Raw genomic sequence first — 21,529 nt, forward strand, 5'->3', positions numbered from 1 at the left:
AAGCCATTCATATTTAATATTGATAATTAGGTTTGTTTCTTCCATTTTACTTTTTTTGTTTGTTTGTTTGTTTGAGACGGAGTCTCGCTCTGTTGTCCAGGCTGGAGTGCAGTGGCGCGCGGTCTCTGCTCACTGCAGCTCCGCCTCCGAGGTTCACACCATTCTCCTGCCTCAGCCTCCCGAGTAGCCGGGACTACAGGTGCCCACCACCATGCTTGGCGAATTTTTTGTATTTTTAGTAGAGACGGGGTTTCACCGTGTTAGCCAGGATGGTCTCAATCTCCTGATCTTGTGATCCGCCCGCCTTGGCCTCCCAAAGTGCTGGGATTACAGTCGTGAGCCACCGCGCCTGACCGCATTTTACTTTTTTGTTCCTCTTCAGTGGCTTTTCTTTCACATTTTTTTCCTAATATTTTAATTCCTTTCATGATGTATTCACTAACTTAACTCGAGTAAGATATGGAAATGTTACTCCCAAATGGCCTTGTTTCTTCTTCCTCTTTTTTGTGCTATTACCATTACACACGTTGTGCTTTGTATACAGTGGGAGTGTGGTCTTCCTAGTGCTTCATCCTTTGTAGATAGAGTAGAAGCCTGTACGAATGCTTTTGATCATCTTTTCACTGAATTTGATAGCATAAACCTTTTCCCTTACTACTTGGATGGCTTCACATTGAGTCTCATTTCTCCTTCACTTTCACTCATCTCCTCCTGTATGAAGCAAGGTTTGTGGCCACTTTGCCTCTTGGTGCGCCATTGCTGAGGTTTCCTCACGCTTTGGATTTTCTTAGTGTCTGGCTTGATTGGAACCTAGCAGCCAGGTCTCCATCTGCGGAGCCAGAACCGCCGTGGTGGGTGTTTTGACCGTTGATAATGGAGGTACAGCCCTTGTCCTCTTGTGTGAGGAGCTGAGGTCTCATAGCAGAGCCTTTTTCTTTCTCTGGTTTTTCAGGGCAGCCGATGAAGTGCAACCTTCACATGAATGGGAACGTTATCACCTCAGACCAGCCCATCCTGCTGTGAGTTCCAAAGGCGGGGTGCTGGGGAGAGGGAACCATCTCTTTTTATTCTAATGGGTAAACTGCCTGCATCACAGCTCCCCTTCATCCCCCCATCCCGTTTCCTTTGTTCTAATGGCAGCTGGTTGTTTCAAATGCTTAAACTCAACCAAAATGGTTTGCTTTGTCATTTCCCCAGGGGTTGACCCTACAGGGGCTAGCATTATGATCTCGTTCTCAGCCTTCTGATTTAGAAATATGTGAGTGGAAGGTGGAGGGGAGGCTGCTTGGGTCTCCCAGCTGTGTGCATCATCATCATCCTAGGAACACAGAACTCCACCTCATGATTGGCTCTGATGGAGACAGAGCCAGATGCTACCCCTCTTTTTGTTCCCCAATTAGTTTTTTTTTTTTTACCCTTCTCTGCTCTCCACAGGCGGCTGAGTGACAGCCCATCGGTGAAAAAGGAGAGTGAGCTGCCTCGCAGGGTGAACTCTGCCTCCTCCTCCAACCCCCCTGCCGAAGTGGACCCTGACACCATCCTGAAGGCACTCTTCAAGTCCTCAGGGGCCTCTGTGACCACGCAGCCCACAGAATTCAAAATCAAGCTTTGAGCAGGGGAGTGAGGCAGCTGGAAGTGGGGGCAGAGGAGGGTGGCTCTGTTTCCCCAAGGCAAAGCTTATGACCAACGGGCCATCGGACTGGAGACCCCTGATTGTGGGAAGGGTCACCAGGGGTAAAGAGCTTCCTCACTGGATGGGACCCGCATTTCTGTGTTGTGTTCTGCCATGTGCTTTCTCTGTACGTTAACGTTTCCTGTAGTATGTTTCTTCTCCATCTCATCACCAAGTTAGGCTTGTGTTTTTCAGTGTGCCTCCGCCAGCCTCAGCCCCAAGCTGATTTCTTATCTGGAAATGGTACACTGAATTCTCTGGGTGGCTTTCTTGTGGCCCCATGGGATGCAGGGCGGGGGCCGTCTGAAGGACCCTGCTTTTTCCAGGGGCCGACGGGCTGCCTGTCCTTTGTGTGTATTAAGCTTTTCAGACAACGGAGGGGATGGAAAACCCTGATATCCTGATGGGAGCCAGGTCGGCCTGAGAGCTGTGCCGCTCCTCTGCCTGGTCATTGGAGGTGCCTGGGTGGGGAGCAGGTCTCAGGCCTCTTGTCCTCTCCCCAGTGGCTCCAGGCCTCACTAATGGCAAGGGCAGGATGAGGCTCACCGCTGGGAAGAGTGTCCAAGCTCTTGGCTTGGAGGCCCGTGCTGTCTCCGCCCAGAGGAAGTGCTCCAGAGTTCACCTTTCCCTTTTCCTTGAGTTGTGCTGAATGCCCTACCCTAGCTCTCTTTCCCTTCTGGATGTCTCTGCTAGGAGGGGGTTGTGCTGTGAGCCCTCCTGGTTCTCACCTCGCCTGGCACTCATCACACCCTGGTTTTGTGCAGCTGCCAGCTCTCCTCTGGTTGGGCCTTTCAAAGGTTCAACCTCCCATTCTGCAATGCTGTGGGTTTGGAGCTTATTTGAATGGAAGAGGTCGGTTTGCTCCTGGCTCTCCATTTCTGGCCTAAGTTGTCTACAGGACAGTGGTCAGGAGTGCCTGGAGGCATATATCCAGCTGCCGCCAAGGGGCACTGTTTGTTCCCACTTACGTGAGTGACCCATCCATCCATGACCAGAGGGTTATTTTCCTGCCTTGGCAGAGGAGGAGTCAAGGGAGCAGGGCAGCTCTACCAGGCAAGCTGTTTCCCCAGTATAGGCACAGGCAGTTGGGACAAAACTACAGAGCCCGGGGGCAGTCCCTGAATGACCAGGCCAGTGTTGTCCCTGGTGTCACTGAGTGGTCCCCTGCTGGTTTGCTGGGAATGAAGGGAATCCAGGCTGGCAGAGCTGGAACCAGTTGGGGAGCACAGTTCTGGGAGCTCTGCAAAATCAGTAGCAAGTGCTGGGAAAGGCGCATGCCAGAGATACTCAAGAGTTCCCGAGACTTGCTTGAGGCTGACCCAGTGAAGAAAAACTCAGAGACTCATGTTTCCAGAGGTCAGTCTGTCAGGCAGGAAGGACCCAGGGTTTGAACTCAGCTTCAGTCTGCAGACTCTGAGGCTGTCCAGGCCGGGAAAGTCCAAGGAAGGGGCCTGGTGGTGCTCCACTTCCAGTTCTTTAAAGAATGCTGCTTTTTATTCTCTTAACCCCTTCAAGTGGGTGCAGACTTCTCGTTAGCAGCTGGAAGACATTCCTCCCACACTTTACCCTTCCTGGCCCAAGAGAGCATCCAGAAGGCAGTAGGACCTGGTTTTTCAGGTACTGGGAACAGGGGACTCAGTGCTTGGACTCTGCTTAGGGTGGGGACGGTAAATATCCTGCCTGCATGGCTTTACCCTCCCTCTGATCCCAAAGCGGGGATCTTCTGGTTGTCACAGAGTTTGATTGAGTCCAGCTGCAGCCACGTGGCCATCTGGAGCTGGTGCTGTAGGTGACCATCTGGTACATTGAGGGGACCTGTTTGCCGCCTCCACTCTATAAGCAGTAATCTTGGGAGACCGGGAAGAGAAGGTGGTGGGCTACTCCTGTGTCCTCCTTCACTTCCCATGCCCCTGTGTTACCCGTCTGTGTCTCCCGTGCAGAAGGAGAGGAAGAGGCATTAAGGGATGAAGGGTGATTATGTATTATCCATTTCTGAATAAACATTTGGTATTCCTACCTTTGAGTTATCTTTTTTTTTTTTGAGACAAAGTCTCACTTTATTGCCCAGATTGAAGTGCAGGGGCACTATCTTGGCTCACTGCAACCTCCGCAGCCAGACTCAAATAATCCTCCTACCTCAGCCTCCCAATTAGCTGGGACTACAGGCGTGCATCACCATGCCTGGCTAATTTTTGTAGAGATGGGGTTTCACCATGTTGCACAGGCTGGTCTTGAACTCCTGACCTCAGGTGGTCTGCCTTCCTCAGCCTCCCAAAGTTGGAATTACAGGCATGAGCCACTACACGCAGCCAAGGGTTTTGATCTTCAGGGATTTCAACATTTGGAGTGCAACTTAATTATTTAAAAAAATAGGTTCTTGATATGATACCCAGGATGGTCTTTAACTCCTGGGCCCAAGTGATCCTCCTGCTTCGGCCTCTCAAAGTGTTGGGGTTACAGGCATGAGCCACTGCTCCCCTCCAGGGATGCAAATTATTTGATACTCCTTTCTTCAGAAGATGGGGTCCCATGCCCATCCTGAACCCAAGTGTGCTCTGTTACTACTTTGACCAGATGTGACTTTGCCATTTCTGGGCCTAGGCTTTCAAAGACTGTCACTTCCCCATTTTCTGTGTGTGGACCATTCTCTGGGAGCCTTGACACACCACATTAAAAGTTGCCTGTTGGGGCCAGCACGTTCACTCACTCCTGTAATCCCAGCAGTTTGCAAGGCCGAGGCAGGCAGATCACATGAGGTCAGGAGTTTGAGACCAGCCTGACGAACATGGTAAAACCCCGTCTCTACCAAAAATTACAAAAATTAGAGGGGCGTGGTGGTGGGCACCTGTAATCCCAGCTACTGGGGGGCTGAGGCAGGAGAATCACTTGAATCCGGGAGGTGGAGGTTGCAGTGAGGTGAAATCACGCCACTGCACTCCAGCCTGGGCAACAGAGCGAGACTCTCAAAAGAAAAAAAAAAAGTTGACTATCTGCTGGGCATGGTGGCTTATGCCTGTAGTCCCAGCAGTTTGGGATGCTGGGGCAGGAAGATTACTTGAGCGTAAGGAGTTCGAGACCAGCTTGGGCAATAGAGTGAGGCCCTATCTCTACAAAAACAAAAACGAAAAATGACCTCAGCTACTCAGGAGGCTAAAGTGGAGGATCATTTGCACCCAGGAGACAGAGGTAGCAGTGAGCTGTGATCATGCCACTGTACTCCAGCCTGGGCAACAGAGTGAGACTGCAGGAAAACAAAAGTTGACTACTGAGTCTCATGTGGAACTGCCCACCTGACATCTCCCCTGAGAGGCCTAATGGGCGTCTCACCATGGCCCACAGAGAACTGATCCACTTGATTTTCCCCAAGCTGGCCCCTCTCCTGCAGTCTCCCCATCTCAGTCAATGGCAACACCATCCTCTTAGTTGCCCCGACTGAAAACCTAGCAGCCATCCTGGATTTCTCTCACAGTGCCTATTCAATGTGTGAATGCATGAGTGGAAAGCTGAGTTCGCACTCGTGACTGGCCGGGGTCAACGCTGACGTTCCCTCCCACTTGGCGCGCTGATTTGACTCAGCTGATGAAGGTTGGGCCCTGGCGGGCGGGGCCGGAGAGGCGGGCCTGGAGCCAGGGGGCGGGACAGACGCCACGGAAACGCGCTCGCGCCGGCGCCGAACCACAACTTCTGGCGGACCCCGCGCTTCCGGGCGCCAAGATGGTGGCGCGCAGGAGGAAGCGGCCGGCGCGGGAACGGGACGACCGTATCCCGAGCCCACCGGGTTACGCAGGTGAGGGGCTCCGGGAGGCGAGACCGGGGGCGGTCAGGCATCGCCAGGAGGTGTTTGGGGGTTGGCGGCGGCCGAGGGTCCCCAGGAGCGGCCGCACGGTTAGGTGTGAGCCCCGGTGGCCCCTGGCCCCAGGCTCGGGAGGTCGTGAGGCTCCGAGGACGCAGGAGGCGCTCTTCTGTCTTCCCACTCTACCGGGGCGAGCCTGTCTTCGTCCACGCTTCCCGTGGGTGAGCCCACCTCTGTCCACTCCTCACCCAGGGCAAACCCATTTCCGTCCACACTCGCTCATCCAGGTGAGCCCATCCCCTTCTCATCGTCTCCGCTCCTAGTCCAGCCCCCAGCAGCTCTTACCTGGGCTGTTACGGGCTCTCCTATTTGGTTGCCCTCCTTCTCATCTTGCCGCTGCTTCTGTTCTCCACCCATGTGGTAGAATGTTCTTTTTAAGTCCTTTTAAAATTTAGATCATGTCTCACACGCCCACGATAGCCCCCACATCCACTGCATTCCCTCCAGTGGCTTTATCAGGTAGCTTCTAAAACAAAAAGCAGACTTCTTAACCTGTGTGGGCCACGTGGTCTGGCTGGTGCTGACCTAAAGCTTTTTCTGTTTCTCTGAGGCAAGGTGCTTTTTCCCCCCTGGGTTTTTGCACGTGCTGTGCCAATTTGTTGCTTATTGGCGTTTCTGGTCTGAGCTTTAATGTTGCTTCCTCAAAGAGGCCATCCCTGAGAGCCTATGGAAAGAAGACCTCTGCCACCCCATGACCCTGTAATGTTTCTTTCATAATTGATACAAGTTTGCTGTATGCTTACTTGGTAATTGTCTTCTCCGTTATTGCAACTGAGCTTCCTGAGTTCAGGGACCGCAGCTCTATGCCAACCGGTAGTCTGACGGAGGTGTGAGAAAAATAGAAGCAGTTCCTAGCTTTATGAGATTACAGTCATGGGTGTGCCAGCGATTAACCAAAGAATCTCATCAGTATAGCCTACAGACTGTTAAGAGAAGCTGTGAAGGCACAGGCAGTGGGATCTGACCTGGCAGGAAGGGCTGGGGGTGACGCTGAGGCTCTCCTGAGGAAGCGAGGTTTGAGCTAAACCTGAAGGTTAGCGGGAAGGAAGAGGGTGACGCGCCAGGTAAGAGAGGCCAGTGTGTGTGAGGCCCTGGTGTACCCAGGGGAACAGGGAGAATCCAAGGTGGTGGGGGAAGATGGTACGAGAAGAGGCCACAGTGGCAGGCAGGGTCTCTCGGAGCTTCCAGCCACGGTTAAGATTTTGGTGTTCACTCCAAGAGCCGCAGGGTTCGAGCTTCCCTTTCATTGCGCCCCCATCTGTAATCATTGCCCATTTATCTTCTCTTTCCCTGCACCACCTTGGGAGGCCCTCCTGGGCAGACTCTTAGAGCCCGCACAGGCTTTGCCAAAGGGTAGGGTCGGGGGGTTGGTGAAGGGATGGATGGATTGATGAGCAGATAGGACTAGACAGGGATGTGGAGAAAGGAAGTTGTGTGAATGTCTTGCTGACCTCAGCTCAGGGTAGCCTGGCCATCCCTCCCCTCCCATTTCCTTTCCAGCTATTCCAATCAAGTTCTCCGAAAAGCAGCAGGCTTCTCACTACCTCTATGTGAGAGCACACGACGTTCGACAAGGCACCAAGTCCACCTGGCCTCAGAAGAGGACTCTTTTTGTCCTCAATGTGCCCCCATACTGCACAGAGGTGAGCTAGTGTCTGGGAGGGGACCTGTGGGCTCTAGGTGGGGGCTCCCTTGGCCTCCACCAAGTCCTTGGTGGTGAGACGGACACAGCTAATGGGAGCCCCAGAGGAGAGTGTCCAGAGGGCTACCTTGATCTCCAGTCAGGAAACAGGTTTTTCAAAGATGTCTTTAAAAGTATAATCCTGCCAGGCATGGTGGCTCATGCCTGTAATCCCAGCACTTTGGGAGGCTGAAGGGGGCAGATCACCCGAAGTCAGGAGTTCAAGACCAGCCTGGCCAGCATGGTGAAACCCCGTCTCTACTAAAAAACACAAAAAATTAGCCAGGCGTGATGGCGTGCGCCAGTAGTCCTGACTACTCAGGAAGCTGAAGCATGAGAATCTCTTGAATCTGGAAGGCGGAGGTTGCAGTGAGCCGAGATTGCGCCTCTACACTCCAGTCTGGGTGACAGAGTGAGACTCCATCTCAAAAGAACCCAAAACCCCCCAAAATTAGCTGGATATGGTGGCACACGCCTGTAATCCCAACTACTTGGGGGACTGAGGCACAAGAACTGCTTGAACCTGAGAGGCGGAGGTTGCAGTGATCCAAGGTCCGCCACTGCACTCCAGCCTGGCAACAGTGTGAGACTCTGTCTCAAAAAAAAGAAAAAGTATAATCCTAAGTAGCCCAAGGCTTTTTTACGTATTACCCGAAGTTGTTTGAATTCCGTGTTTTCTTTGAGATTATACGTGTCCATAGTTTAAAAGTAGGAAAGTATAAGGAAATAAAAAGTGCCTCTCGTTCTATCCAAACACAACTGTTAATTTTTTTTTTTTAACAAAAACTAAACTAAGGGAATTGCTCCCTCTGTTGCTCACGCTGGAGCGCTGCGATCTCAGCTCACTGCGACCTCGCTTCCTGGGTTCAAGAGATTCTCCTGCCATAGCCTCCCAAGCAGCTGGAATTACAGGCGCCCACCACCATGCCCGGCTAATTTTTGTATTTTTAGTGTAGACAAGGTTTCACCATGTTGGCCAGGCTGGTCTTGAACTCCTGACCTGAAGTAATCCGCACCCCCTCAGCCTCCCAAAGTGCTGGGATTACATGCGTGAGCCACCACCCCTGCTCAAGAGAATTGTTGGATTTGTCTTCAAAAAAGAAACTCTAATTTGTAAAAGAATCCTCTAAACTTAGGGAAAAAAGAAGCGTGTAGAAGAGGGGGTGTGAGTTCTGACCTTTTTTGAAGTGCAGCATGTGTACAGGGAAGGGCCCCAGTGGCAAGTGTCCAGCTCGCTGCATCCCAGAGACAGAACATACCTGTGTAGTCAGCACCCAGGTGGAGACACAGCAGCACATCCCAGAACCCCCACTGATAACCTCCATCCTGACTGTCACAGCATAGGGTCACCACTGCTGATTCAGACAGACAACCTGCATCCTAACTGTCACAGTATAGTGTCACCACTGCTGATTCAGACAGACAACCTCCATCCTGACTGTCACAGCATAGGGTCACCACTGCTGATTTAGACAGACAACCTCCGTCCTGACTGTCACAGCATAGGGTCACCACTGCTGATTCAGGTAGTAAAACTTGTCATATATATAAAATCAGAATAACAGCAAGAATGTCCCTACCTGTCTCCAGTGAGAGAGAGCGGGAATATGCCGGGCACGCTGGCTCATGCCTGTAATCCCAGCATTTTGGGAGGCTGAAACGGGCGGACCACCTGAGGTCAGGAGTTCAAGACCAGCCTGGCCAATGTGGCAAAACCCCGTCTCTACTCAAAATACAAAAATTAGCCGGGTGGTGGTGGGTGAGGCTTTGTAATCCCAACACTCAGGGGCAGAGACACGAGAATCACTGCCAAACCTTCCCGGAGGTGGAGGTTGCATGAGCCGAGGAATCTGCGCTATAGGAATCAGCATTTACAGAGCAGTCTCCAACTCAAAAAAATAAAAAATGGGAATATTGACCTCACCATTATCCCCACCCAGAACAGATTCGGAGGCTGTGGTGCCCCACAGAGAAATGCAGTTCTTGGAGAGCAAGCGCCTACAGGTCCTTCAGATCGCTGGACCAGGTACCACCTGCAGCGTGGAGGAGGCTGGATGCCCTGCAGATGTGCCACACTTGACCCTCTCCTGCGGCAGGAAGCCTGTCCCGCCTCCCACACGTCCTCCTGCCGGCTCGTCCAGTCTGGGAGTTGCAGGAAAGCCAGACTTGAGGCAAAGGAGTCAAGGTGAAGTTTCATCCCAAGCCCGGTTCGGTGAGCCTTGCATATACGGGGTTCCATTTACTAGAGTGAGGGGGTGGGCATTGTCCCCACAGTGTGTTGGGGAGCTGGCAGTGGGGCGTCAGAGTGACTCTCTGGTCCTAGGCCCATCTCACCCTGTGTGGTGTAGGAGGCTTCTGTCCAGGTGACAAAGCCTGCAATTCCTTCCCAGATTTGCCACATCCTTGCACTTCTTGCCTGGCTTTTTCCATCCTGTGTTAATGCTCAGGGACCGTCTCTGCTGGGCGCTTGCGGGGCCTCCCCCGGCTGCCCTCCTGCTTCCCCCGCTGAGGGAGCTCCTTCCCCAGGCTTAGGGGCCGGGTCTGCAGGAGCACTGTTCTTCACGGCTTTCCCAGTGGCCCTGGAGCCCACACCTCCTCCCCACACAGTGGCATCTGGCATGGTGTGTGCCCAGGCCTGGCTTCCAAAAACCTGCCCTGGCCCAGGGCGACCCCTGCGTGTCACAGCATCCCTCCTGTGACTGGAAGAAAGGCAGCCTGTGTGTCCCCTCTTCTGAGGAAGAGCTGGGAACAGCTGTCACTTCCCGCAGAAGCAGGATCACTGGAAGTGTGGCTGCCCCTGACCTGGGTTATGGGATGGCCTCTGGTTCTCTCCATGGCTCAGGAGTAGCCTAGCACTGTCTCCCCTGGTGTAGCCACCGGCTAGGCTGAGGGCGGGCCTGGAGACCTTGTGCCAGACATGCGGAGGCACCCCCAGCCTCTGACATCTGTCTCTCTCTTCAGGGGTTCCAGGTAGCCTACGTGGTGTTCCAGAAGCCAAGTGGGGTGTCAGCGGCCTTGGCCCTGAAGGGCCCCCTGCTGGTGTCCACAGAGAGCCACCCTGTGAAGAGTGGCATTCACAGTTAGTACCTCAGGGGGTGACTGGCACCTCCTTTCTGGGCTCTGGGTTGGCAGGACACTCCATGAGGACAGTGTCTGAATGTCACCAGCCAAGTCCATGCTCCCTGAGAGTGGCATGTGGAGGCCTGGGCAGGAGGACTGCGGGGCTGTGTCTGGGTCCCCAGGGAGTCGTTAGCCGGAGCCCCTGGCACAGAGCGGCACAGGCATACTGGGCAGGCAGAGCGAGGGCCCAGCTTGCAGCCCCTGGGGTTTCCTTAGCACCTGCGCCCCGGGCGCTGTGGGAAAAGGTCTCCATTAGCCTGGCAGGCCCTGGGGTGGGGCCCAAATGCCAGGCCTGAGGAAGCCCCGTTTCCCTGCTTCCCTTTTCCTCAGAGTGGATCAGTGACTACGCAGACTCCATGCCCGACCCTGAGGCCCTGAGGGTGGAAGTGGACACGTTCATGGAGGCGCATGACCAGAAGATCGCTGAGGTAGAGGCTCCGCAGGGTTGGCCGAGCACCGCATCGCCTGTGTGGCTGTGGGAAGGTGGCGCCCCAGAGGGAGGGCGGTGGCGGCCTGTCCTTAGCCACTCTGTAGGCAGGCTCCCTTTCCCCACTGGATCCTGAAGCACCTGGCTGGAGTACATCTAGTCTCCCTTGAACCTATAGTGGAGAAGGGAGGCAGCGCCCGTGATCCATGCCCTCCCGCCATCCTGAGCCCCCAACACACCACAGCTGGGAGGAGGCAGCCGCCCGTCCCTGAGGCTCCAGCTCTGACCCCAGGATGGAGGGCGTGGAGGGTGTGTTGCTGGAGGCTGCAAGAGGTCCCAGAATTCCATCGGATGACAGAATCACCTTCCCTGCAGGGAAGCTACAAAAAATTTACCCAGGAGGAGGGCGGGGTCTGCATGGGCGAGGAGGTTGGTGATGGTGACCGCTGGAGCGGCCTATGCTGGACTGGCTTAGCCAGCCTGGGGTGCTGGAGAAGGGAAGCAGGCAGCCCGAAAGGAGCTGCTCGACTTCTATGCCTGGCAGCACCGGGAGAGCAAGATGGAGCGTAAGCCACGCCCAGCCCATCCTCAGGCCCCTCGGCCTTGGCCTGCTTGAGATGAGGCCACCTCCTCTGGCGGGGAGCTCCTGGCAGACCTGGTGGTCAGAGGGAGAAGTCCCCTAGCCTAGGAGGCTGAGGCTCTGGGAAGAGGCAGCCTGCTTGGCACCCTGTGTAGCTGATCCCCATGCTCACAGGCAGATGCATTTGCTCGGACCTGGGTGTGCCCACCTCCTGGGCTCCCTGTGCATAGTGCTGGCTCTGCGTCAGCCTCAGCCAGCAAGGTTGGCGAGTGGAGATCCAGCTATTAGTTGCAGGAGGATGCTGCAGAATATGTGTGTTTGGTTAGGGGTGTGGCTGGGTATGTGGGATAAGGGGGTTGTGTGTGTTGGAAATTGTAATGGCCAGGTGTGTCCAGGTGGCATTTGTGCTGGGTGCTTTCCCTCCTGCTGGCCTCTTAGCTCCCACTTGTGCTGCTCTAGACCTCAGCTTCCCCTCTGTGCCTGTCAGCCTGCCATGGCCACAAATTACAGTGACCAAGTGCCGTCGGCATTCCTGCTCCCAACTAGGGGTGGGGAGTCCCTTTTGCAGATCCTAGGGTTGCTCCAGGCGGCGGTCCAGGACCTTTCCCTTCCCCTTAGCATGGATTTGGGATGAAGGCGGATACCCCTGGCTCCTGGGGCTTCATCCTCTAGAGCTCGGGGTTTGTGCCACTTTGGCCTTGCCGGGACTCGGCCGCAGTGGGACCTGTTCCTTACAGGATCCAGACCCTGTCCCCAAAGCAGAGCTGGGAAGGGGGCTGGGTTGGTGGGGGAGACATGCCCCCCATGCCCCACAATAACTGGGAGGAGGGGTGGGGCATGAGCAAGCCGGCTGCCCGGGGGCGTGCTGTCTGACCCTGCCCCGCGCCTCCTCTCGCCCCCAGATCTAGCACAGCTGCGCAAGAAGTTCGAGGAGGACAAACAGAGGATCGAGCTGCTGCGGGCCCAGCGCAAATTCCGACCCTACTGAGCCACAAGAGCCGCAGTGGATGGCTGGAGGTGCGGGGCCTGGAGGAACATCAGGTGAGGCAGGGCCTGCATCCGTCTCCGAGAGGCTGAGCTCTGGGAAACGGGCCCCAGGTTGAGGCCACCACATCCAATAGCCCTATGAGAGTCCACACAGTCCAGGAGTAAGGGCCAGGCCACCCCTCGGGTCTTGGGCTTCAGCAGTCCTGGGGACCTGGGCGTGTCCAGAGGAGGACTTGCCCCTTCTGCCTCCACACCCTCCCGTCAAGGACCCTGCCTGAATCCGTTCTGTTTTCCCTTTTCCTTTAATGGAAAAGCCCTTGCTGGCAACGAAACAGCCTCGAAAGCAGTGAGAATGCGAGAAGCTTTTATTTTCCACCGAGTTGGGCAGCAGGGAAAGGCTAGGTGGCCCCAGCCCTTCCTCCCTGCAGCTGGCTGGAGATTATTAGCCAGGAGACAGCAGCCCCCCGAACCCAGACTCTGTCTCCCCCTTGAGGTCACAGATGTTGAAGTTGGAATCTCACTCCTTCCCCTGACTACACCCTAGGCTGGGCTTCAAGACCAGTGAGGCCTGTACCTACCACACCTGTGGGCATTTTTCGAGAGAGTGAGAGACAAAGTATAAAGAAAAGTGGGCACAGGGGACCGGTGCTCAGGCTCAGCATACGAGGACCCACAGCTCTCTTAGTTCCCTCAGTATTTATTGATCATTATCTTTACCATTGCCCCTAGGGTAATAGTGGGGGGAGCGTCAGCACAAAAACGTGTGAACAAAGGTCTCTGTGTCATAAGGTTAAGGAAAGGTGCTGTGCCTTGATGTGCACATATACTAACATACAGGCGTGCATTAAAGAGCAGTATTGCAACCAGCATTTCTCTCCTCCAGCTGTAAGGTGGTTTCCTCCTATCTCAGTAAATGGACCATACAATTGGGTTTTACACGGAGATACTCTATTCTATTGCCAGGGATGAGCAGGAGACAGCTGCCTTCCTCTTAACTGCAAAGAGGCCTTCCTCTTTCACTAATCCTCCTCAGCACAAACGCTTTACGGGGGTGTGGGACTGAGGGAGGGGCAGGGCTTTCCCTTCCCAGGAGGCCATAGCTCAGGCTATCACATGGGGAGAAACCTTGGACAGTACCTGGCTTTCCTAGGCAGAGGTCGCTGCCGCCTTCCGGAGTGTATTGTGTCCCTGGGTACTTGAGATTAGAGAATGGTGATGACTTTTAACAAGCATATGGCCTTCAAGCTCTTTTTTAACAAAGCACATTCTGCATAGCCCTAAATCCATTAAACCTTGAGTCAACACAGCACATGTCCACCGGCTTTGGGGTTTGAGCTGGAGTTACAGATTAACAACATCTCAAGGCAGAAGGGTACCTGCCTGTAGATGCAGAAGTCTCTTATGTGCCACGCTGCTCCATGAACCTGGCTTTTTAGTCTGATCATTTCCCAGGCCTGGCAGGGCTTCAGGGAACTCCATTCCCAGTGACCCAGAACCAGCAGCAGGGTAATCATAGTTCAGAGGCTGAGCACAGTGACAGAGCATGTGTTTGTGCTTTGGAAGAACCCCACAGTGTCTGGCAAATGGGGTTAGCTCATGGGGCTGTGGTGCCTGGGAATTTCCACAAACTGGAACCGCTGGAGAAGGGAGAGGTGTGAGACCCAGGAGGGTAGGGAGCTCCATAGGCCTTGGGGGTGAGGCCTCCCACAGCCCAGCCTACAAGCTGCCACAGGGCAGGAGCACCTCCAGGTGGGACACTCTACACCTTGGAGCCAGGTCAGTCCATAGCACCCCAGGAGTGGCTGTGTGACCTGAGGACTTAGAGCCTCCCAGGCTGGGACTGAAGTTACCTGGGGCCCGGGGGATGGGAAGGAGGAGGGGCAGGACTCTGGGAAATGGGAGGCTGGGAGCCTGCAGGCAGGATGCTGTAATTTGTGTTAGAGGAGGAGGTCCCCTTGAGAACAGATAATGAGATGGGGACCTGAGCAGCCTCTGAAGTTGTGCCACCTGCCTTCAAAGAAGCCAGACAGGACACCACCTGCCAGCTCCTGACCAGTGGCTGCGGGCAAGCACTTCCCTTTGGCAAGGCTGGGGCCGGGATGGGGGCGAGCAGCACGTGCTGCTGGGACATGGGCTTGGGCATGGGCAGTGCCAGAGGAAGGCGGCTGGTGTTCTGCTGCAGAGCTATGAAACCGGTGCAGAAGCAGGCAACTTCACATGCACGAAAGCGGCGCTTTTAGGGCAAAAACCGGTGAATGCTGAGATGGGGCTGCGGTTCGGCTGGCTTACGGCATGGTGACGCCATGCGAGGGCGGTTAAACCATGCCAGGACGATGCGGCGTTCGGCTGCTGGCTCATTTCCGGATTGCCGCGGGCTGCCGCAAACACCGGGGCGCAGCGGGACTCTGGCCCTTCGCCACCCTCGCCAGCTAATTTTGCTGCACCAAGCAAGAAAGTTCCACCGTGCTCGCTAAGTCAGTCTCAATCTCAAACCTTTATGATCCGCCCGTCTCAGCCCTCGAAGATACTGAGATTGGCTTAAAACTACCTTTGCCAGCCCCAAAATCTCCGCATGCTGAGGCGGGAACAACTCAAATAATCCAGGAAGGAAGGCTTGAGGCAGGCGGATCAAACTGGAGTCAGGAGATGGAAGGCGATCACAGCTAACAGTGGTGGCTTGTCTCTACTAAAAAATGCAAAAACTAACTGAGGTGGTGGCGACTTTGCAGCCCCAGCTACTTGGGAGGCCAAGGAGGCAGGAAATGGCGGGAGCCGGGAGGCGGAAGCTTGCAGTGAGCTGAGATCTACAGCCACTGAACGCTCGGCAGGACTCCTCTCAAAAAAAAAAAAAGGCTATATATATATATATAAAATTTGCACTGCATATGATGGCAGGTGTCATAATCCCAGCTACTCCAGGAGGCTGAGGCATGAGAGTGGAGCAGGTGGTGGCAGGGTTACAGTGAGCGAGATCTCTTGCCACTGCACACTCCAGCCTGGGCAACAGAGTGGGGCATCTCTGAGGAAAAAAAAAAAAGGTGGGACTAGCTGGAGGCATGATGGCACCTGCAGAACCAGCCACTCGAGGAGGCTGAGGTGGGAGAATCAGCAGGCCCAGGGAGTTTGAGGCTGCAGTGAGAGCCGTTGAGCCGGCTTGCCTCCAGCCTGAGCAACAGAATGAGACCTTGTCTCAAAAAATAAAATAAAACTGTGGGACTGCCTCTGGCAGTTGGGTCACCTAATTGTGTCTGGCCCAGGAAGGAGGGTGGGTACTCGAGGATGATAAAAGAATCTCCCCACCAAAGGTCTCTGTTTCCTGAATTCTGATGACATGCATACAGGCCTCTAGGACTGACCAGTAGTGGAGGCATTGGGAGCCTAGAGAGATCCTGGTGGTCACTTGTTGGGCCTGGGGCCAGACCAGGGGTCTTCCCAGTGCGAGATGTCTGGGCGAAGTGGGAGGCTAAGGTGGGTGACAGAGAAGTGGCGGGACACCCAGCTGCCTGAGTGCAACCTCTTTGAGGGTGGACTAGAGATGGGTGAGGTGGGACCAGAGTGGGTGACAGTGGCCGGACACCAGCTGCCTGTTACGCCTTACACTCTTTGAGGTGGAACCTGCAGCGTGTGTGTATCATGAGCGACAGAGGACTCTGTCAGAGGCTATTCTCTCTCTTCTCACACATCAAATATCGTGGACTGCTCTGGAAAGAGTGAGGAGTTGGGGTTGTTGGGGTTCATCTTAGAACCTCCTCCCAGCACTGCCTTCACATCACCCTGGAGACAGGCCTCTGAGGAGAAAAAGCCTAGGCTACCCTCCTGGCCGGGTCGCGGCCTGGAGTTTGGTTGAGTTCAGTAATCTCAGCTCACACTCAGCTGAAAAGCCCTTGGCAGCAAGTGCCAAAATTTTTAGCCTGCTGGGGCAGAGTTCAGGACGACGGCTGGTCGTCCTGAATAGCAGAGCTGGGATCTGAACAGGCTCTGGAGTCCACACTTGCTCTGAGAGAATTTACGTCTTACAATCCTCCCATTGAAAGTCGTCAGCTGAACATGCGGTGAGTTGTGAGACCATCGTCACAATTACAGAACATTTTCACCACCCCCAATGAAGTCCCGAACCTCTGCGCTTTCACACACCGCCCCCCCCACAGGCTTCCGGTCCTGAGCAACCATGAACTGGCTTTGTCTCTGCAGTGTGCCCTATTCGGACTTGAGCGTGAATGCAGTCATACAACACGTAGACGGTTGTGTCTGACTTCGTCCACTTAGCGTGAAGGTTCATCCACGCTGGAGCCCATGTCAGTGCTTCCTTTCTTTTTATGGCTTAAAAATTGTCTGTGGTGGACCAGGCATGGTGGCTCATACCTGTAATCCCAGCACTTTGGGAGGCTAAAGTGGGCGGATCATGGGGTCAGGAGATGGAGATCAGTCTGGCCAACATGGTGAAACCTCGTCTCTACTAAAAATACAAAAGTCAGTCAGGCGTGGTGGCGGGCACCTGTAGTCCTACTTGGGAGGCTGAGGCAGGAGAATCGCTTGAATCCAGGAGGCAGAGGTTGCAGTGAGCCGAGATTGTGCTCACTGGTCATGGAGCCTTACCTGGGCATGCCCCCCACTGACACCTGTAGAAAGGTGTGGGACAGGCCAGGCGTGGTGGCTCACGCCTGTAATCCCAGCACTTTGGGAGGCCGAGATGGGCGGATCACGAGGTCAGGAGATCGATACCATCCTGACTAACATGGTGAAACCCCGTCTTTACTAAAAAATACAAAAATTAGCCGGGCGCCTGTAGTCCCAGCCACACGGGAGGCTGAGGCAGGAGAATGGCGTGAACCCGGGAGGCGGAGCTTGCAATGAGTGGAGATTGCGTCATGGCACTCCAGCCTGGGCGACAGAGGGAGACTCCGTCTCCAAAAAAAAAAAAAAAAAGGTGTGGAACAGCCCTGGCCCATCCCCTGCTGCCTGAGCCCTCCCCTCCTCTGACCTTGCTCCTTCCATGACCCTGCTGCCAGAGGGGCTTCCCAAAAAAGATCTTGAGCCTCAGCGGTGTGGTCAACACAGAGAACTTGGAGCCTCCTGCCAGGGCTCCCTCCCGGAGATTCCTGGCGCCCATGTGTCTTTTGGGGGTGACTGAAGGGCACTTGGTCCAGACTCACTTGATGAACAGGACATGGGCCTGCAGCTTCCTGATGGAATGCGCATACAGCTCCCTGCCGAGGAAGTGTAACACTGAAATTATGAGCTGCAGAGACATAAAAGCATGGGTGAATTCCACCCTAGATGGGGCCCCAGGACACCATCACACACACGCCTCCTTAAAATGCCCCAGCACTCAGTGGCGGGATTCCTGCCCTCCAAGTCTGGCCTCCCCTACCTCTTCCTGGGCTCCTGGCTGCCGGCCTGGCTCCATTCCCTTACTGCTTTACACTGCGGGCATGGCTGTGAAGTTAAAAGTCAGAAGTAGCGTGGAGCCACTTCTGGAGGCTGGATTACAGGACTGAGGGGTGGCCCTTCCACCTTTCCCAGTCCGCAGGCTGCACTAACCCCAGCTGGGACAAGGCCTTCTTGCCAGCAGGAAGAAACTTGCTGGGACCTACAGTGCACAGGATGGGCATGGCCTTTCTGAGTCTCCTCATGTTCTGCACTTTGTCTTGTATTTATTTCTGCTCTGGATAGGCGGGGATGTGGCAGCACTCAGTGAGTGTGCTGTAGGTGAGACCACAGAGAGCTGGATTTGGGAAAACTTTCCTTGTCATGCCCAGTCCAAGCACATGTGTGAGCCCTCCTGAGAAATCATACATGGATGTTGACGAAAATATAGGGGAAACAATTGATAGAGCTTATTTATTTATTTTTGAGACAGAGTTTTGCTCTTGTTGCCCAGGCTGGAGTGTGATCTCAGTTCACCACAACCTCTACCTCCCGGGTTCAAGCGATTCTCCTGCCTCAGCCCCCCGAGTAGTTGGGATTACAGGTGCCCGCCACTATGCCCGGCTAATTTTGTATTTTTAGTAGAGACAGGGTTTCACCATATTGGTCAGGCTGGCCTTGAAGTCCTGACCTCAGGTGATCTGCCTGCCTTGGCCTCCCAAAGTGCTGGGATTACAGGTGTGAGCCACTGCGCCCAGGCTTGGGCCTGTTTTAATATAGCTGCTAGACAAATTTGAACTTCCATGAGGCTCACTCTGCTTCCTTTGGACTGTGCTGCTCTGATTTGAGGACTCTAAGGGCAGGAGCTCTCAGCATTTTCTCTATTCCTAGTTCTCAGCACACAGAGTGCAGGGCATGCTGAGTGGATTAATTCCGGGAAGCTCTTGTAAGGACCAGCTCCACTAAGTGACAGCCGACACTCCTCTACCTCCACCATCGTGAATATAAAATTGCTATGGCTATGAACACACACACATACCTGAGAGAACTCACTGCCTTGGTTCCACCCTGGCCTGCCAGCTATTTTCTGCTTCTCAGACTAAAATGACCTGAGATGCCTTTCCTGAAACAGGGGTTCCCATACTGTTCTCAAGGCCTGCGTGCTCTCATATGGCAGCTGCCACATCTCACAGCGGGGTGTGACCAAGCCTTTCGGGCCTGCACACAGGAGGGGCTTCCTGGGCACAATGTGAACAGGTAAACTTGACCCTGTCTCTACTAAAAACACAACAATTAGGCTGGGCACAGTGGCTCATGCCTGTAGTCCCAGCACTTTAGGAGGCTGACGCAGGTGGATCACCTGGGGCCAGAAGTTCGAGACCAGCCTGGCAAACGGAATGAAACCACATCTCTACTAAAATCACAAAAACGTAGCTGGGCATGGTGTCAGGGGCCTGTAATCCCAGCTACTCAGGAGGCTGAGGCAGGAGAATTGCTTGAACCCGGGAGGCAGAAGTTGCACTGACTGACCCAAATTTGGGCCATGGCACCCCAGGCTGGATGACAGAGTAAGACTTGTTCTCTAAATAAATAAATAGAATGTGGGTATTGCGTTATCAGCACATATACTGCCAAATTGGGACAATACAGGAGACGATTAGCATGGCCCTTGTAAAAGCATGTTACGAAAATTTGTGAAATGTTCCTTTCCAAAAAAAAAAAATTCAGATCACCTGAGGTCAGGAGTTCAAAACCAGTTGCCCAACATGGTGAAACCCCATCTCGACCAAAAATACAAAAAATTAGCCCAGCGTGGTAGAGGGCGCCTGTAGTCTCAGCTACTCTGGATGCTAAGGCAGGACAATCGCTTGATCCCGGGAGGCGGAGGTTGCAGTGAGTCGAGATCACACCACTGTACTGTAGCCCGGAAGACTCTCTCTCAAAAAAAAAAAAAAAATATATATATATATATATATATATGAAAAAGTTTTTTTTTTTTTTTTTTGAGGCAGGGTCTTACTCTGTTGCCCAGGCTGGAATGCACTGGTACGATCTCGGCTCACTGCAATCTCCACCTGCTTGGTTAAAGCGATTCTCCTGCCTCAGCCTCCCGAGTAGCTGGGACTACAGGTGTGTATCACCACTCCCGGCTAATTTTTGTATTTTTGGGTAGAGACAAAGTTTCACCACGTTAGCCAGGCTGGTCTTAAACTCCTGGCCTCAAGTCATCTGCTCGTCTTGGCATCCCACGGTGCTGGGATTACAGGTGTGAGCCACTGCACCTGGCCAGACATTTAAAAAAATAAAAAAAAGGATTTTGGGCCAGCTCCATCTTGGAATGTGAATCTTCTGCAACTAGTTTATGTCCTAACAAAGTCTTTCCATCCCTGGGAAGCCTCTCCTTCCAGCATTATGGGTGACCACGGCTCCCACTACAGAACAGGTCACATAAGCCATGGTCCCTAAGGACAGGGAAGGGGGCATCTCCAAAAGCCAGACTGACTAGGATCTGGCAATAAACTCCCACCACGCAGGTCAGCACACACACGGGACAAGCCACCAGTGAGTGAGTATTGGTGGGTAGGGAGGACCACCCAGCAGCGGGTATTGGAATAACTAGCTGTTCATCTAGAAAAACAATTACAATGGCCGAGTGCAGTGGCTCACACCTGTAATCCCTATAAACTTTGGAAACTGAGGCAGGAGGATAGCTTGAGCCCAGGCATTCAAGACTAGCCTGGGCAACATGGCAAGACCCTGTCTCTACAAAAGTGAAAACCTCAGCAGGGTGTGATAGCGCACACCTGTAGTCCTAGCTACTCGGGAGGCTGAGGTGGGAAGATCACTTGAACCCAGCAGTCTGAGGCTGCGTGAGCCACGATTGAGCCATGGCACTCCAGTCTGGGTGACAGAGGGAGAGCCTGTCTCTAAAATTAAAATAAATAGACTGAGCATGGTGGTTCACGTATATAATCTGAGCACTTTGGGAGGTCGAGGCAGGTGGATCACCTGAGGTCAAGAGTTTGAGACCAGACTGGCCAACATGGTGAAACCCCATCTCTACCAAAAATGCAAAAATTAGCTGCGGGTGGTGGTGGGTGCCTGTAATCCCAGCTTCTTGGGGGCTAAGGGAGGAGAATTGCTTGAACCTGGGAGGCAAGGGTTGCAGTGAGCTGAGATCGTGCCATTGCTCTCCAGCCTGGGCAACAAGAGCAAGACTCTGTATCAATAATAATAATAACCAATAAAATTAAAAAAGAAAAATACAGAACTTTAAAACACCCCTTGAAGAAAAAAAAAAAAGAATCCTTCACTGGCTGGCGCTGGGCCAAGCCTCATCTCTTAGCCTGGGCCACAGACCCAGCAGCTCTCGAAGTCTCTCCCGTTGAGCTTTCCCCACCTCTAATGACAGAAGTCTCACACATGTCCAGTGTTCTGTATTTTGAACAATCACGAATAGCGCGACCGTGGAGTACCCGCAGGCGGCAGTCAAGACCTCAACGTGACCTCACCTAGTCGACAACCCCGCTTCAGGGGCAGGCCCAGGGCGTGCGGCTCCCCTATGTAAGCTGCTCAGAAACCAGCTGAATGGGCCAACGCTTTCTTTCTGCACGCTGAGACAACCAAGGCTCTCAGAGAGGGTGGCTTTAGTCCTGGCTATAGTGGCAGAGATGGCCAAGTTTCTATTAATAAAAATTCCAGTGATGTAGCACACTTGAGCTTCCAGATGGGACGCTGTTTTACGAACTGTCATCCTGCCCCTCCCCTCTTCTACGGCCTCATCAGGAATCCAGCTCAACAGATGCCGGGCTGACTTTTAGCTTTTTTCCCTGTGCAAAGCG

General features: G+C 53.8%; 2 protein-coding genes and 1 non-coding gene across 4 annotated transcripts in view; all 3 read left to right on the forward strand.

Annotated features, from left to right (window-relative positions):
- Positions 1–3,688, forward strand: part of POLDIP3 (DNA polymerase delta interacting protein 3) — a 29,967-nt gene extending 26,279 nt beyond the window's left edge. For both annotated transcript variants that reach the window (XM_003905640.3, XM_003905641.3), the window contains 2 exons: positions 953–1,019; positions 1,435–3,688. In XM_003905640.3, the coding sequence (XP_003905689.1) occupies positions 953–1,019; positions 1,435–1,612 (245 nt within the window). In that variant the 3' untranslated portion in view covers positions 1,613–3,688. The remainder of the gene's footprint in view (positions 1–952; positions 1,020–1,434) is intronic.
- A 1,646-nt stretch (positions 3,689–5,334) lies between these two features.
- On the forward strand, positions 5,335–13,185 carry RRP7A (ribosomal RNA processing 7 homolog A). The gene is made up of 6 exons (XM_031656121.1): positions 5,335–5,459; positions 7,026–7,168; positions 10,168–10,285; positions 10,657–10,856; positions 11,229–11,319; positions 12,236–13,185. Exons 1-6 carry the CDS (start codon positions 5,387–5,389, stop codon positions 12,319–12,321), a joined length of 711 nt encoding a protein of 236 aa, XP_031511981.1. The 5' UTR covers positions 5,335–5,386; the 3' UTR covers positions 12,322–13,185.
- A 6,110-nt stretch (positions 13,186–19,295) lies between these two features.
- LOC116270861 lies at positions 19,296–19,397 on the forward strand. Its single transcript, XR_004179166.1, has one exon. It is a non-coding gene; the product is annotated as a U6 spliceosomal RNA (small nuclear RNA).
- Positions 19,398–21,529: the final 2,132 nt, after the last annotated feature.

This window comes from Papio anubis, chromosome 16 (genome assembly GCF_008728515.1).
Source record: "Papio anubis isolate 15944 chromosome 16, Panubis1.0, whole genome shotgun sequence".
Lineage (NCBI taxonomy): Eukaryota > Metazoa > Chordata > Mammalia > Primates > Cercopithecidae > Papio > Papio anubis.